At 38.4% G+C, this 17,921-nt stretch overlaps 2 protein-coding genes across 2 annotated transcripts; one reads left to right on the top strand and one right to left on the bottom strand.

The window, feature by feature from the left end:
* The first annotated feature begins 3,023 nt into the window (after positions 1-3,023).
* On the top strand, positions 3,024-13,981 carry Lrp5/6 (low density lipoprotein receptor-related protein). Its single transcript, NM_001279301.1, is given in 20 exon segments — positions 3,024-3,138; positions 4,927-5,114; positions 5,473-5,669; positions 6,479-6,859; positions 7,520-7,674; positions 8,105-8,516; positions 8,605-9,017; positions 9,199-9,333; positions 9,420-9,574; positions 9,980-10,224; positions 10,274-10,746; positions 10,827-10,988; positions 11,042-11,516; positions 11,562-11,803; positions 11,854-12,027; positions 12,082-12,210; positions 12,357-12,747; positions 12,749-12,764; positions 12,867-12,888; positions 12,891-13,981. Coding segments are annotated over 20 exon segments (5,571 nt in total).
* A 1,028-nt stretch (positions 13,982-15,009) lies between these two features.
* On the bottom strand, positions 15,010-17,688 carry LOC100631649 (caprin-1-like). The gene is made up of 11 exons (XM_003384850.3): positions 17,581-17,688; positions 17,368-17,516; positions 17,273-17,323; positions 16,796-17,136; positions 16,659-16,741; positions 16,452-16,546; positions 16,337-16,405; positions 16,073-16,292; positions 15,757-16,025; positions 15,314-15,506; positions 15,010-15,259 (listed from the first exon to the last, which is right to left on the bottom strand). Exons 2-11 carry the CDS (start codon positions 17,512-17,514, stop codon positions 15,153-15,155), a joined length of 1,575 nt encoding a protein of 524 aa, XP_003384898.2. The 5' UTR covers positions 17,515-17,516; positions 17,581-17,688; the 3' UTR covers positions 15,010-15,152.
* Between the last annotated feature and the right edge of the window lie 233 nt (positions 17,689-17,921).

Here is a 17,921-nt window from a genome sequence, read left to right as displayed (position 1 = left end):
ACTAGCCATGCCTCCTTCCATAGCCACGCCTCCTTCGGCACNCTTTTGGATAAAGATTAGGATAAGCAGTCATTAATATAGGTGTGGCTCTTAGTTGGCATGGCAACGAGATTAACGAACTGACTGCAGCTTGAGGAATATTAATTATCACCTCTGCAACGTGACTAAAAAAGAGGTGTGGTCAATACAAATGGGTGTGGTCAATATCTTACGTTATTAATTGTAATGAAAGTGAGCTCAATTGGGGCGGGATGGACACTAATATTATACTAATTAAATATCCTAATCTCTTCATTGCAGCTGCTGCCTCCTATAAAATGAACCAAAAATACATGTACATGTATTTTATTAAATTATTAATTTTAGGTACATTGGTGGTCTGACTCTGCTACTGTACGTAATTTTAAAATTTTTCCTTAACAACGAATGATGTCGCTAATTAATGCGTCATTTGAATTTAGCAAGCAGATGCTACTGGAGACAGATAGACCAAGGCTGGTAATTGTTATTTAAATTCCACACATTCCTTTACACATGTATACATGTCTGCATATTCTTAATATTATTATTATTATTATTATTATTATTATTATTATTATTATTATTATTATTATTATTATTATTATTATTATTATTATTATTATTATTATTATTATTATTATTATTATTATTAGTATTATTACTATAAACCATAATTATATGGTAATTCAAGCTAGTGCAGTAATAATAACAATATAGTGCAGCTGCTAATGAAGGGCTCACCTCAGTATCAGGTGTCCAATTTAGCGTTTGATTAAAAACTATTTTTAAACACTCGCTAATCATGTACATGTCTTGATCACTAACTGGACAGGGTAGCTTAACTCCGCCTACTTCTCCAAGTGGGTCTAAAGTTTCTTCTTGAGTTGGTCGGTCAATTGTTTGTGAAATAACGTTAACAATGAGAGAGACGCCATTGTGTCTGTCCCTAAATATCGTCCTATTAATTATAAAATGAAATTAATTAAGTCTCACGTTCGTTTATGACTAAAGGGAGGTGTCATTAATAATTCAATTAATTAGACCATAAGTTATAAAGTTTGTGTACACTCTCCTGTTTAAATTTGGCAAAGAATTGGAACAGTGAAGTCAAAACAGTGTAATCAGACTAATGCAGGAACTGTTAACACATACATCTCATAAAACATTATCATAAAACATACATCTATGCGTAGTATCATCATAATGTTACTATTAATAGTATCAGTAATAGTCCTAATATAAATATTGAACTCATTCAATCATCATGTCCTTTCCACCTAGTTCATGTTACGTAATATACCAACCTTCTCTCTCTCTCTCTTAATCTACTACATGTACATGTACATATATACTCCATTTCCTTATCTTCATTTCTCCTTAAAACCACATATTACACATACCACTGGACCAGCTGTCCATTACTTAAGAGCTGTCTACCTCCTCTTCCCTACTGTACCTCTGGTTAATGTCACAGGCAGATATTAAGAACAACAGTCTGAGGTCATAGTACACTACGTCCCGTGGCAGCTGCTTCTTGTGATGCAGTTGGAGTCTCTCGGCCAGTCGAGGGAGGAGTCCTATTTCGGTACTCCTCCCCGCTAGATCTCTGTGGTTTAAAAATAAATTACACAAACATTTAATGGCCTCGATAATAACTATGAGGGAGAAAGAAAGTAATTTAAATAAGGTATTTATATTTCTTACCGTTTATTTCGTCTTGGCTAAGACCCTCTAGGTTTTTGAACCTGCTCTCGGGTTCCACCACGTCGGCAAGTTTGAGTACTTTTCTCAAAGACTCTTCTCGTGTGAGGGGTGTGTCCCCGCTCTCTCGTGCTAGTATCCTGAGAACCTTTAGGCCATTCTCTTGCGTCTTTAAAGACCAAATCCCATCACTCGTTTTATCAAGAATCAGCTCGCAGAGTTTCTATCATCAATTAATAATGATTAATGTACATGTACCTTAGGGTGGGTATTAATTGCGCTCTTAAATTTTAGCATTTTTAAGGGGACGCTGATTTAGTGAAATGTAATATTAGCGAAAATAGGAAGAAAATCAATGGTAAAACCCCTATTCAATAGCATAACACTACTCAAGAAGCCCAATCTATACATTTAAGAGCAGAACACTCAAAAGGATCACCCTATTTACTGTTATCTTGCTACAGATCTTGCCTATCTTGTGTACTTGTTTACACAAGTACATAATAACTATTATTAGCGGCTGGTTGAATTAGTGGTTTTTAAGTACACTCAAAGGCTAAAATTAAGTGTCGCAATTAATACCCACCCTACCGTACGTACGTACGTACTGGTATATGTATATCACCTGTTCAGCCACACCCATTTTATTCATTACCTTTTTGACTTCTGCTGAGCCTGTCACTTTAACTGTCGGTTGCTGCTCATTCTAAGTAAACAAAGCTCTTGCTGACATAATGTTCATTCTAGCTCACCTCTTTAATAAATTCTGATAAAATACTACTGGTATTTCTTTCATTATCAGCAGCTGAAAGGAGCCTTTCAAGTACGCGCTCTGCAGAGCTCATATTAAACAGATTAAAACTAAAGAAGTGTGTCTAATTAGTAGCAGGGCTGGGCGTCAATACTAACATTATATTTTGCAATTATAATACTGTATGCATAGTAATGGTGCTATTCGATATTCAATATTACTTTAATGATGGGCGTGGCTTTGTTAATTAAGATATTAATCCAATATACGGTGTATTATTTTTGTGCCCAGTCTCCACGAGTTTTGTGAGAAAGAAATAAAAAAGAAAGACAAAAAGGTAACCAGAGTTCTCTCTCCTTCTCTCATCTTCCCTTTTCTTTCTTTCTCATCTTGTTTTGTTTCTTTTTTGTCACTGTTACCCATTTATCTATCTCTACCTTTGTTTGTACAGTTGGCCGCCCGGAAGACATAGGCTACTATTATTTGAGGTACTACAAGCCATTTTACACCTTTCCCCCTCTCTCCTCGCCATTTCTCTCCCTCCTTCTTCATGCTTACTGGAGATGCCATGTCGGAGGCAGTCAGAAAGCATTCTAGGCTAAGACCACCACTCTCCATCTTAGCCAGTCTCCTTGTAGTTTTGTTATCTCTCAACAGTTTAGATGGTAAGGAATCAAGGTCATTTTAAGCTAGTTATTTTAGTAAAAATGATGATTATTTACAAGTCAAGTGTCTGCCAATAGCTGTAGGCAATTTATCAGCTAATTATATTCCTGTTATATATACTGTACAATATATTTACACTGTACAATGTCCTGAAACTATTGTTAGGTAACATATTATAATCCTGTTGTTAGTTCTATTGGATTTATCACACATCATTGTTTGTTTCTTGTATTAAGATCAATATTTCTTGTTCGTTAGAGTAGATAGCGTGTTTGAAGCCTTGTTCCTTTCCATATCACAACATGGCCAACTACCCCCCCCTCTCTCTCTCTCCCTCCCTCTCTCTCTCTCGCTCTCTCCCTCTCTCTCGCTCTCTCCTAATAGTCGCAATCACCTTTTCACACTGTTGATACATGCTATTACTGCTAGTGCTATAGCTAATCTACACACAGTGTGTCTCATATTTATTTTATGTGTACACGTACAAATCATTACTTGGATGATTGGCATAACTCATCTCCTCTCATTGTAAAGGAGCTGATGTGATATCCTTTTATGGGAGGAGCATCTCTCTCTCTCTCTCTCTCTCCTCTCTCTCTCTCATTGTTTTTTCTAAAGTGTACATGTATGTACATGTACATTGTCTAGAGTCTTCTCCTATTATTATTATATAGCTGTTGGTGCTTTTGTTTGGCAGCATTTAATGTATGACATCACTCTACTACACACACACACACACTCCTGCAAACACTAATTAAAGTGATTTGTTTTTTATTTATTTTTAAAGTTGTTATTATTGTTGTTGTTATTAATACTTTAGGATTTTGATAATTTGTATTTAAAGCTACATTCAATGTGTATTTATAAAGATGTATAATTTTTATAGCCTCTTATCATAGCTTTGACTTCAGTCAATTACCTTCATAATGAGGACATTTAAGCCTATACAAAGTACATTTACCTCTGAAATGAGGACACTCCCATGGGCCAATGGTGTCCTTAATAAAGAGATTACACTGAACATGTATTAAGGACAGGTAGTGTGGGGCCCAATGGTGTCCTTAATAAAGAGGCTACACTGTACATGTATTAAGGACAAGTAGTGTGGGCCCAATGGTGTCCTTAATAAAGAGGCTACACTGTACATGTATTAAGGACAGGTAGTGTGGGCCCAATGGTGTCCTTAATAAAGAGGCTACACTGTACATGTATCAAGGACAGGTAGTATGGGTCCAATGGTGTCCTTAATAAAGAGGCTACACTGTACATGTTCATTGGTATGTTCATATTAGGTGTGGATGTACATGTACATGTGTGTATCATGTGACATTATGTACACATTCCATTAATATTATTAATTATATCTCAGCTGTTGTTTCATTAAAAATATAATTTTATTATAAAACACATGTATATTGTACATGTACATTAGATGGGGAGAGGGAGGGAGGTAAGGAGGTTGTTCTTATAACAATGTTGTAAAGAGACCATTAGAGCGTTGTGATATAGCCACTGCCTGTTGGCCACTGTACCGCATTCTAAAAACAGGTTTGACCAGAAGGAGTGGCCACATTAGTAGCAGCTGTACCTGTTCATATCCCCTTGTTGCAAACTTGCTATTATTTCAGTTCCTTTGTGAAGTGGAATGTGTTAATGATTATCACATCATCACAAAAAGTATTTCATGTACATGTACATGTATAATGTATGCAATTCATATTGGTTTTAACACTTCCTGTCTTTGTTCCCCTCTCTCTCTCCCTCTCCCTCTCTCTCTCTCTCTCCAGCATCTTCTATTATCTATTTTGCCAATCAAAGCTCAATTGACCGACTAGTTGATAATGTTGCTGTACCAGTTATACAAGTTGGTACCAAACCTCTCTCCCTGGACTGCAACAGCTGTGACGACAGGATCTACTGGAGCACGGACCACACCATAATGAGGAGCTTTGCTAACAGTTCGACCATCGAAACAGTGAGTATGGAAATGATAATATGTGGTATGAGAATGAAATCATAAAGCATGGGAATGAAATTGTGATATCATATTGAATGGTTCATTGGTAGGTTTAGTGTATACTCATCACTGTGTGCCTGTGTATGGCTTCCTTTTTATTCAATTAATTTCTTATCTCTACACTATACACTATACACTATACACAATACACTATACACAATACACATGTACTGTGTGATACACGTGTGTGTGTATATTGTTCTGTATTGGTTACTATTTTACTATTAATTAACATAATTACATTAATTATACTTGATTAATAACAAACCACTGCATCATTATTCTTATGTTCATATTTCCATTCTCATTCCTTCAGATCCTAAGCGTGAGTCTCGGCAGACCTCAAGGTGTAGCCATTGACTGGAGATCCAACCTCATCTACTACACTGGTACCAGGACAGGAGAGACTCAAGGCTATGTTGGCGTGGCTTCTTGTAGTGGCTCCTACCAGAGAATATTTACTAATTTAACACCACGGGATCCTGGCCCTGTTGCTGTGGATCCTTTACACGGGTGAGGATAGAGAGAGGGGGAGAGGAGAGAGAGAGGGGGAGAGAGAGGAGATGTGTACAGTGATTGTAGCAAACACGTGTTCATGTTGTGTCATTATGTTTTTGTGTTGGTGATGGTAGTAACATGATTCTTGGCATATTGACATGAGTTGTTTACTAGTAGAAGGAGGGAGAGGGAGGGAGAGAGAGAGGGAGGGAGAGAGAGAGGGAGGGAGAGAGAGAGAGAGGGAGGGAGAGAGGGAGTGAGAGAGAGAAGGAGTGAGTGAGAGAGAGAGAGGGGGGAGGTGCGGAAGCTATCACGACTTTATCTTCATCATTGTTCTATGTATTCATCTCTTGTGTTTGTACATGTGATTTCTCCCACACTTGTACACTACACTGTAGCTGTGTTACACACCTCAGGTCTTGAATTCTTACTATTGCAGTAATTGCTTTATTATTGCAATTCCTACTATTAAATTCTAGTAATTCTTAATGTATTACTGATATATTTCCCAGTGTCTTCTCTTTTGATCTTGTTTAATGCGATCAATAGACATTTCTTACAATAACTACATGTCTCATCTTCTTTTAATGTGATTTGATAGAGCACCACCTGTTTAATGTTCATAGCATACCCTACCTGCCCGCCAGAGACACTTCACCTGTCCCTAACATTAATGTATTTTTAAACAATTGCATGATGGTACAGTACCTGTTAATGTTTAGACTGCATGACACTTTTAAATCCAGCTGCTATACCGCTTGAGACTTACTGCCCTTTTATTTCATAAATATCACATTTACATTCTTTTCTTTTCTTTCCTCCAGTTTCATGTTCTTTGCTGATACCTATTGCTGTATTTGGAGGGCTAACCTAGATGGATCCAATCCCACGAAAATAATAGAAAACTTAAACGACATTCGTGATATATCAGTTGATGCCATTAACTCTACACTTTATTGGAACGCTCTTGGTGTTATCTATAAATCCAATCTATCGGGCGGAGACCAGGAGATGGTGTTACCCTCCTTATCTGATACTACAAGCCTAAGTGCCACTAATGACACTCTCTACCTCTCCAGACGACGAAATGGTCAAAATGGGAGTTTATATTCATATTCGTTTGGTTTGCTAAACACCGTCATCGAAGGCAGCTCGTTTGATCCTGGTGACATCAGTGCTTTCTTACCAAAGAGTTTCCTAATGTCGAGTGAGTGTATACATGTACATGTACTTGTGTTTCCTTTTGTATTATACATGTACTTGTACATGTAGCTTGTGTGGTGGGCTACATTTGGAGTATTTGTTCCTATTATGATTGTAGATTGGTATGTACGGGCATGTATACAGTTAATGCTTCATATGTTCTTCATTACTGATTCAATATGAGCTATTGTACATGTACATGTACAAATTAGCTTGAATGTGTACATTACAAATACATGTACTGCATGTACATTGTGTAGTGTGTTATCTTATAATAATAATAATAATAATAATTATTATTATTATTAAGGATGGTGTACATGTACATGTATATGTATATTAGGCAGGCACAATTATTATATTTTCTTTTGTTCTTTTGGGAGATATTGTCTAGACTGTGGGTTTTATTAATGACTGGATGTAGATACAGCTACATGTCTTATTGATACAGCTACATGTACATGTACATGTAGCTGTGTATATTGTTCTTGCTCCTGTGTCACTTGTAAGTCTTCTGGTCAGGGAGTAGTCATTACACTGGAACCTATGTACATGTACCTTTTATTGTAAAATACCTTTTATTGTAAGAACATTTTGTAATGTCCATTTATGGAGGATAGCTACATGAAGCAGCTGTGTTATTTTCTTTTTTCTTCTCTCTTAGTTTCAGGTGGTTGTTCCTCTATCAATGGCGGCTGCTCTAAGTTTTGTTTCACTCTCCCTGACCCATCCTCTCCCAGTGATATCAGCACACAGTCTACCTGCAGCTGTCCCACTGGATTCAAACTAAATGCGGACAACCAAAGCTGCAACACAGGTTATTATTATTATTATTGTTGTTGTTGTTGTTGTTGTTATTGCATGTATGGTATATTAATTTTGCTAAGTTTTTGTTTTGTATTTGATTTATATTTATTAGATTAAGTCCGTTAAGTTTTCATAAGTACAGCTGCTCTTACTAATTACACTTGACAATAAATAAATAAATACATTATGTAAATGGCGTGTGAGACTCCCGGTCTCTGTACCTTTAGTCACTTTTAATTAATTACATTTTAATTAAGCAGGTGGGCGGAGATGGTATCAATTAGATTAAGTTTATACACATGTTCATTTCTTGGTTGTGGTTTGTTGAGCAGCTGCTATTGGTGGGCATAATCTTGTCTCGTAGCCTTAGGGAAAATTTTATTTTTTGATGTTATTATTAACCCTTTAGCTCCTTGATTGTTTTATTTTTAACCCTTTAGTTCCTCAGTTATTCCTGCTCATCGGTCAAAGCTCTTTTATTAATATTCTCTCGTTTGACGTTGAGGGGGAGGAGTTGCCCCTCCCACTTCCTTTCCATGGGAATGGAGAGACTATCGAATTCGTGACTTACGACAGAAAGTTTGAGTACCTTTATTGGTCCCAGAGAAACCCCCCGGCCATAATGAGGTCAAAGATTGATGGCTCTGGAAGAAGTGTGGTCATAAACGAGAGCATAGCGTATCCAGTGGGTGTGGCTATCAGCGAAGACGGATCCGTACTTTATTGGGCTGATGTGGGCCTTGATAAGATAGAAGTGGTGTCCATCAATCAGTTAGACTCCACCCACAGGAGGGTTATTGTTGATACTGGGGTGGACCACCCACAGGGTATTGCTCTTAATGAAGAACTAGGGTATGTCCATCATACACTGTGTATATATTATTCTTTACATGTACATGTACCTACAGGTATATTGTTATTATTCTTCTCATTCCTTTAGTTACCTTTATTGGACTGATACTGGTCTTGATCCATCAATATGGAGGTCAAATCTCGACGGCAGCAACCAACAGAAGTTAATTAATAACGATCATCACTCCATCTTCTTTCCTGGACCAATAGCCGTTCACCAGTCGACCGGTGACATATACTGGGCCGAGGGTCACATTGACCATCGTAGCATACGTAAAGCTGATAAAAACGGAGCCAACATGGCCTCAAAGTCTCTGACGGATGAGACAGTGGCTGGGTTGTTCTTTTTCGGAGATGTGCTGTACTGGACTGATAGACAAAATGGCCGACTTAAGAGCATACCTGTTGGACAGTTTTTGAGTTCTTCGTCAGGTACTGTAATATCAAGCACTCTACTCGGAGTGACTGGGGTAACTGGTATTAACGACACACAACCACTGAGTGAGTTATAAATAATAATAATAATAATAATAATAATAATAATAATAATAATAAATAATAATAATAATAATAATAATAATAAATAATAATAATGATGATAATAATAATAATAATAATAATAATAATGATAATAATAATAATAATAATAATAATAATAATAATGTTCATGTTCTTTATACAGCTGATCATGGTTGTGCATTGGGTAATGGTGGCTGCTCTGAGATATGTGTTTTAACTGGAACCAACGGAACAAGGAAGTGTCTCTGTAGCGATTACTATAAACTAGAGACAGGGAGTGAGACAAAGTGTGTCGACAGTAAGTTCTTTATTAATTTGATACTTGTGTTATTACTTGTTGTATACTCTCTCTCCCCCTCCCCCTCCCTCTCTCTCTCTCTCTAGATACTAGCAGTAATGTAATTATAACTACTAATAACAGGATCACACTCTCAGTCCATAGCCCAGCTGCTGCTAGCGTCATAAAGCCATTACCAGTTCAATCTCTCGACATTGACTCCACCCACAACATGATGTATTGGATCAGCAGTGAAGATGGGGTAAGGCTGATCTCATATCAGTATTATAAGTTAAAATATGTTGGCTTCTGTAAAATACCCTATACAAGGTATTTTGTGGAAAATTGCTATGAGAGAATTCTCCATTTTTATAATATTTCCTGATACATATACATGTTCTTATGTTGTGTTCAAAGTTTGAATTGATTTCGATCAAATTTGGAATTTTTACGAATTTTTGAAGTTGCTCCAAAATTGGGTAAAAGTCCTTGGCCAAATTTCACCAAAATTGAAAAGGAGAGAATTCTCCATTTTAATAATTTCATCTGATGCATATACATGCACTTATGTTGCGTAGAAAGTTTGAGCTGATTCAAACTAAAAGTTTTCAAGTTAATAGAATTTTTAAATATTACACACATCACTAATATTTATTCTTTTAATTAGAATATATACAGAGGGGTAATTCCTTTAGACGCTACAAATATGTCGACTTATGAGTCTCAGCTAATCATTACTTGTTCCCGTGGCATCATATCGGATCTCGCCATTGATTGGTGGGGGCGTAACCTTTACTGGACTAACGAGGCACTGGGAGTGGTGGGCGTGGCCAAACTGAACGGAAATAATCAACAGATTCTTGTCAGTGGATTAGAAAAACCACAACGGATTATAGTCAACCCGTACCAAAGGTATTTAATAAGTATTATTAACCTTTAATGTTTTATTAATTCTTTTTAGTGTGCTGTATTTTTCAAGTGACACTGGACTTCAATCTGTCCCCCTTACAGGGGGTCCTGTGTCTACAATTTGGACCAAGACCCCCCAGAACATGAGTTTTGTCCCCACTAATGTTCCAATTCACGATATCACGTTAGACGTTTCTGATCAGTTTATATTCTGGTCCTGGAGCAGCTGCATATATGAGTATCGGATACTAACGTCACATCTTGTAGGGAAGATCTGGTGTAGCCATCATCATAACGAAGATGCTAACGGCTTCCATGAGCCAACTCTTTTGAATTATATCGATGAATTCCAGCGCCTTTATTTCCTCCTCCCATCCAACGATGAGGTCTATTATTATAATGAACATACAGGGGATGATCAGAATAGGGTACGTTTATCTGATTGGACGGCTCTTTTTGATATGGTATCAATCCATGGAACTAACGTGACTGCAATGAAATTCAACCACTACACAACACAACCTGGTAAAATGGACTTTTATTATCATCATCATCATCATTATCATCATCATTATTATTATTATTATTATTATTATTATTATTAGGTGTCCATTGGTGTTCAAGATTCAATGCTGAGTGTGGCAATGATGGAGATACATTGTGTCTAGTTAAGGATAGCTATCATTACGAGTGTCGCTGCTCACCCACTAAATACAAGACTTTGGTCTACGACTACAATAGAGAGATATGCAGGAGCCAATGCAACTGTATGTTAACTAATTATTTATTTATTTATTTTTAATTTTTTTCTCTCTTCCAGCTGTCAACTCTTTTGCTCTTCTCTCCTCTCCCTCAAACATATTTTTTCTTCCTATTCGTGACTCCGCCCCCTCAAGCACCACACCTCCAGATCCAGACTGTGTCACGCCCACCCTAAGTCCACAGAAACTCTTTCTTCATTTGAACGAATCCAGTTTAAGAGCTATGTCCTACGATCCTTCAACTGGAACAGTTTTATGGATGGACACTAACAATCGGATTCATACTTCATATCTTAACGGATCAGGCCAGGCTGTATTGGAGGGAGGGGCGGGGCAGGAGGTGTGGCCTCATTCTTCATACTCTATGGTTATGGATTGGTACGGAGGTCATCTATTTTGGGTCGACCCTCTGACCAATCAGATTTATTTCGTTAGAACAAGCGGACAGCATCGTGGGACAGTGGGGTCATTGCTCCGCCCACTTTCAGACAGACAGACACGCCCAACAGCCATCGCCATGGATGTGGGGAAAAGGTGTGGCTATTGTTATTAATTAATTATTATTATTATTATTATTAGGCGGCTATATTTCAGCGATGCTCACAGCTGGTCAGTTCAATACATTCCTCTGGACACTCCCTCTCTTGATCCTGTTGCCATAGAAACGAATCCTAACTTGAAACTGAATGTATTTGAAATGGCGTACAGTGAACTGACAGGTTATGTGTACTGGTTTGACGAGTTGAGGGAAGTTATTGAGAGATATGATCCTTCCAGCAATAATGTAACAGAACTGGTCACCAATGTATCTAATATAACAGGTCAGCCATTAATATTTTTATTTATTCATTTATTTATTTTATTTCTGTAGCTCTCACTGCTGTTACGTTCAATTCTGTCTCATATTTATACTGGTACAACCAGTCTGACTGGTCCATATACTCGTTTGACGAGTCCACAGCTTCTCTTAGAGTGTATGCTATACTGGAAGAAGGGACAATTATTAACTCTTTGGATTCTTATGACGCCCACTCATTTTACAATAGTATGAAGGAGATATTACAGTATTTATTTATTTGTTTTTTTCTTTGCATTTTAGTTCCATCACCGTGTGCTCAATCACTTTGTTCTCATATCTGTGTTGTTTCTGATAATTTCACTCAGTTCAGTTATTCCTGTGGTTGCCCTGGCTACCAATCTCTTGGATCTGATAATGCAACGTGTACAGGTCAGTATATTATTAGTAGCATTCAGTAAATTTGCTCTCTTTATTGATAAAATTTATGATGAATTTTTTGCTAAATTTTGTGTGATTGGCAGCTTCAAATTTAAAATTTACCAGCTCTACGATATTGTTATAATCTCCTACTCTAGATCTTACATGTCCAGCTGGCACTGTCTCTTGTGATGATGGTAGTTCTTGTATATTTTATTCAAAAATTTGTGACGGTAGCAACGACTGTCTTGACCAATCTGACGAAAAAGACTGCCAATGTAACAAAATATTTTTAAAATATATTTTAATATTTTTCGTCTCTTCCTTAGGCCCAGTTGATAGATTCAGGTGTCTCACTGGTTCCAGTACTTGCATTAAAAGAGATAAACTCTGTAATGCTCTACCAGACTGTGTTGATGGATCCGATGAGCTGAACTGCACTGATTGTCAGTCGGGGATAGTCTGTACTCTGAGGAACGGGATCAGTCAGTGTATCAGTAGCAATTGGATCTGTGATGGACAGCTTGACTGCATTGACAGTCAAGACGAGAATAATTGCAATCAAGGTAAGTTTGAAATATACATTGATATGCTTTGGCATGGTATTTTGATAAATAGTGTGACAATTTTTGTATTTTATTTTACAATTTTCTTTTTATTTCTCTTAGCTTCATCCTCGATCCCTCAGCCTTCTCCTACTTCATCTGCCCCGCCCACTTCCACCAGCTCAAGCCCCACCCTCTCTTCACCTGATTCCGCTAGACTAGGTATCATCATTGCCACCTGTCTCATCTTCATAGTAATTGTACTAACCTTTGCCTGCTCAGTCTGTCTGCTAATACAGTGTGTCCTCTCTAAAAAGCGTAACATTACTTATACCTCTCGTTACGATTTCCCTACCTCCTCCATAAAATCAGGCTCCTCCCCCCAGCCACACCTACAATCAATCAATACTTCCGATATGTCTATTAATACTATGGAAACTCGCTCTACCCATGTTGAAAAGACTTCGGAAGATGCTCGAATAATAAAACGATTATCTACGATTTCCACCGACCCTAGTAACCCTCCTAACTCGCCGATAACTACTCACCGCTCTGTAGCTTTCATGGGGGGCGATGAAATGTCAGTGATGTCCAGACCCTTTAGTGAACTTGAGGCCCCCTACCCAGTGGTTCCGAATCCTTCCATGAATTTTGACGCTATGAGTGATAATATCTCGTCGGTTTCCCAGCACCGTTTGCCATACGTGAATCACCAAGGCAACGGGGTGCTACCCCTTGCTCCCCCTCCATCTCATTTTGTCGTTAATCGAGACCACACCCACCACTCCTCCCACCCTCCCCCTCCCTATCAGTCATATTATCAACCTCATGTCCTAGACTTACATGTCATTGACGAAGACGTTCTCACATTAGACGAAAACGACTGTGCATCTCAGTTTCATTCAGTGCCACACCCCTCGCCCCGCCCATCCCCACATCGGGTAATCCCCCACTTATCCCCAAGTCCTGATCAAATTTCTAACATTCCTCTGGCAATGCTACAGCACGATAATATCTCCGAGCACACCTGTACGACTATTTCAATGACAACGTTTATTGAGCCATTGCCGCCAGAGTATATGTCATCGCCTGCTAACTCTCCAACTCTTGAGGGAGAGGATGGGGAGGAGGAGGAAGAGAGGGAGGGGAACAGAGGGGAGGTACCCATTGTACAGTCGTATTACGATTGCCCGCCTCCTCCCTCTCCTGTCACTGAACTGTCAATAAACCTTGGATAATGACTTTAACTTGTGTTCTGTTTCTCTCCCTCTCTCTCTTTTTTCTTTGTTATTCACTTAATCATGAGAGATAAAGGCACCTGTATATTCTTTATTTCTGCTACCCATGATGGCATTTTCTTATTTCTCTTTCTTTGACTCTCAGTTCATATCATCAACTGCCTCTATCTCTTTCTCTCTGTGTGTGTATGTGTGACAGTATCACGTATCCTTTACACATCAGTCATGCAATTTAAAATGATCTCCATTTTATTATGGGCGTGGTGGTTAAATAATAAATAAAATATGAATATACAGAGATATACGGAGCAATGGTGTTTCTGACTAGATTGCTGTGCCAACGTCCCAAGGGAGCGGATTTTGGTTTGTATGCTGGAGTGGATATAATGAGAGGTATCAAGGTCACCTTCTCAAATAAAAAGTAGCAAAGTTTTTATGAATTTTTATTGCATTTTCTGATACATATTGATGTCCTTATGCTATGTAGAAAGTTTGAGCTGATTCTGACTTCAATTTTTCAAGTTACGGCCATTTTAAGAAAACGTCAAAAATCTGAAAAATACCCAAGGCTATAGTCCATGGTTTTTTTCAAAAAATGGCTCCAAAATCACCCCCAATTTTTATTACATTTTCTGATACATATTGATGTACTTATGCTGTGTAGAAAGTTTGAGCTGATTCCATCTAATACCTGCCATGATTCTTCATGATAATTGGTTCTTTTATCGTAGGACGAAAAAGGTTTGGTATCCAAATGTCCAAAGGCACACTTACTATAGCTCCATTTTAGGAGTGAAGTTTGACCTAAGAGTGACAACACAGGCAATGAGATGCATTGACAAAGCTGGAGGTTTTGACAATTACATTTACCACACACCGTCACAAAAGCTGAAATCAAAACTGGGAGACTATTTGAAGACAGAAATGAAAAATGAAGTTAAAAGGAGGGGGCTGACTCCACCTGTTCAAGTTAGAAGAATTCAACGACCACCAAGATCACAAAGACACGACTCCACCCAAAATAATAATTCCATTGAAAAATGATTCGAAACAAATAAGAAATCACAAATAATCATATAATAATAATAATAACAATAATAATTACAGACATTGATTAACGCTTTTTGTTCTTGTGATAACTATTAATTAACTGGACCACGCCCACTAATGACTACTGAGCAGCAGTGGCACGAGGGTTGGACCTATAGCCACTCCCTCCTGCCCCGCCTCCTCTATTACCGGAACGATTATTGTTATATGCGTAATTTGGACGACCACCTAATAATAATAAATTTTTTAATAAGTCAAAAATTTATTGTATTAATTAATTACCTCTGTTGCTTCCTCCCCTGAAGTTTCCGCCAGATGCTGCCCCGCCTCCTCTTGGGTACCCTCTGCTATTGTAACCTCCTCCACCACTGCCGTTGTACATCTCACGGTTGCCACGGTAACTGCCGTTGCCGCGCCATTGCCTTCCACCGCCAGTACCAGCACCAGGGTTGCTCCTGTACCCAGTGCCTCCAGCCTATGGAGAACAGTAAAGGATTATTATAATCACTTTATTTAGATGAAACTTGAGATTATGCCAGTATCACATCGTATGATGGGAAATTACATTTGGCAAAGATTGATATTGGCAATTCTATGACTGCAATGTAGTTTCAGTGTTAAGGAATTTATAGCCATGGACGCATGAGAAGAATTAAGCAAAATGGTGAATTTTAACAAAACTTAATCCTTAATTCACCAATTTCCTCCGCCATATATATAGTTACCTTATTGTAGTGAGGGGGTCCTCCAACTGATGAGGACTGGATTGCTTCTCCTTCTCTAATGTCTTTGTCTTTCTCTCCAGTGACTTGCTGACCAGTCTCAGGAACATACTGCTCATCAAGGAGTCCCATCACTCGGGCAGAGTCTTGCTGATGGGTGTGGCCTCCTGTAGCTGGGAAAGACGAAAATGATTGATGAGACGTCTCGTTAACATCAAAAGAATAAGCTCCTCCCCCTAACTGCCCATCATTTTGCTGCTGTGAGGCAGGCTCTAAATAGAAATACGGTAGTCAGGGGTCAGTTACCATGACAACTAACTTGGAGACTCCCTCATGAAGGTCAGTTCATCAAGAGGTGATAGAGCAGTCGACTGGAGACCAGAGAAATCGGGGGAAGGGGCTGAGGGGTGGTACCCTTCTGTTGTCATGGGAACGAGAGGAACAAAGGGTTCTTCCGAAGGATCAGTTTCTTTAGTCACACCTCCAGTATACTGCTGCTGCTGCTGGGGTAATCTTTCAGGAGACTGTACCCTACCAGACTACAGGAAAACAATTTACTATTATTATTATTATTATTACTAACAGTATCAGCTGTAACTGGTTCTTCTCTTATTTCTTCGACAGCAGCTGTGGGAGGGGCCACGTCAACTTCCTAAAATAACAAGATAATAACCACACCCACCAACTCCTCCTCTAACTTCTTCTTCCTCCTCCTCCTCCTCTTTCTCTTCCACTACTTTATCAAAGTATCCACAAACGTCCAACTTGTGAAGCAGTGAGTGCATGGCATCATCTGAACAACAAGACAACAAGTTAAAGAATACAACTATCCCATACACAACATGATTACCACTACAAAGAAGGTCTATTAGTTATAATTAGTGTTAAATGACTGGTTTGGATACAAGTTGTGTGTACAACTTCTTTTTGACTTTTCTCAAAAAGAGACAGCATATGGTCGGATGCAACATGCAACGATCGATCATATCTGGAGAAAGAGAGAGAGAGGATAAGTCCACCATATTAGATACATGTACATTACCTGTCATTTCCCGGTCTAGTTGGATTGACCAAGTCATAAAACTCATCCAGCTGTGTCAGTTCTTTCTCGCTCAGTTTCACAACTCCCTCTCCTTCCCCAGACCTAAGGACCTCTTTGGAACTATCGTCTATTAGGTTGAGGATCCCCTGGGTCCTCAGGGTGTACTTTAGGAGAGACCGCAGCTGCTCTCTCTCCGTGTCCTTTCGATGTTTCTCCTCCTGTTTCTGAAGCTTCTTCACTTCTTTTTGCTGGCTGGCATGAGCTTCTTGAAAGGTACTCAGTAGATCCCGTAGTGTCTCAATTTGAATGATGACCTCGGGTAATTTACTCACGGCGTCCAGCTGGTAGGAGAGACGCATTAAAGGAAAGAAATAAAATACATGTACATGTATCTTGTAAATATGAAGTCAGCAGATTTTGATTTTGTAAACACGTGTCAGTGAACATATAAGAAATCAAATAAAATGGCGGAATTACCTGATCCTTGTCTAGTGATTTTCCACTTTCCTTTAGTCCGGTTAAACGACTCTAAAAATTAAATAATGGTACTGATCCATTCCACCATTTTATACCTTTCTCTTCTCAAGATTTCTCGTCTTCTTCTCAATGACGGATATTGCCAGTGACATCGGGTCCTTCTCGTCGACAGCTGGTGCCTTGTTCTCCTTTCCCTCGTCACTGGTTATGGTCGTTGCGCTGCCATTTTTCTTTGTAGGCATATCTAGAAGAGAAGAATGAAGGGAGAGGTGTAATATAATTAGCTAAAAACCATTGGACTGCAATACTTTTCTCTTTCTCGATGTTTTCTCTTAAAATGTCTCTCTAACTTTCAAGGAACTTGGAAGGAAGCACTACCATGTGGTGACAGTATCACGTGACTGTCACATGACCAATTACTTAACTTTAATAAAACTTTAATTGACTTATTCATTAATTGATTTTAAAAGTATTGGGAAATTTGGACATTTCTTGTAAGATACAGCTAGCTAAAGAGAAGAACAAAGGAGAGAGAAAGCGAAGGATCCTGTCTTTATGTCTTGGAAGGAACACTCTTCCTTTGCTGTAGGTAAGGATAAACTCCACCTACTCTTAAACAATGACTCACTCTCCTTATGATAATCATAAA

Source organism: Amphimedon queenslandica, unplaced genomic scaffold (genome assembly GCF_000090795.2).
Source record: "Amphimedon queenslandica unplaced genomic scaffold, v1.1 AMPQUscaffold_13482, whole genome shotgun sequence".
Lineage (NCBI taxonomy): Eukaryota > Metazoa > Porifera > Demospongiae > Haplosclerida > Niphatidae > Amphimedon > Amphimedon queenslandica.
This window is presented reverse-complemented; position numbering and strand designations above follow the sequence as displayed.

Coding starts and splice junctions, on each gene's coding strand:
- LOC100631649 (XM_003384850.3), bottom strand. CDS start 17,514: ATGCCTACAAAGAAAAATGGCAGCGCAACGACCATAACCAGTGACGAG. Junction 16,406..16,451: donor AGGAGGAGGAGGAAGAAGAA/GTTAGAGGAGGA, acceptor TTGTTATTTTAG/GAAGTTGACGTGGCCCCTCC. Junction 15,507..15,756: donor GACCCCCTCACTACAATAAG/GTAACTATATAT, acceptor TGTTCTCCATAG/GCTGGAGGCACTGGGTACAG.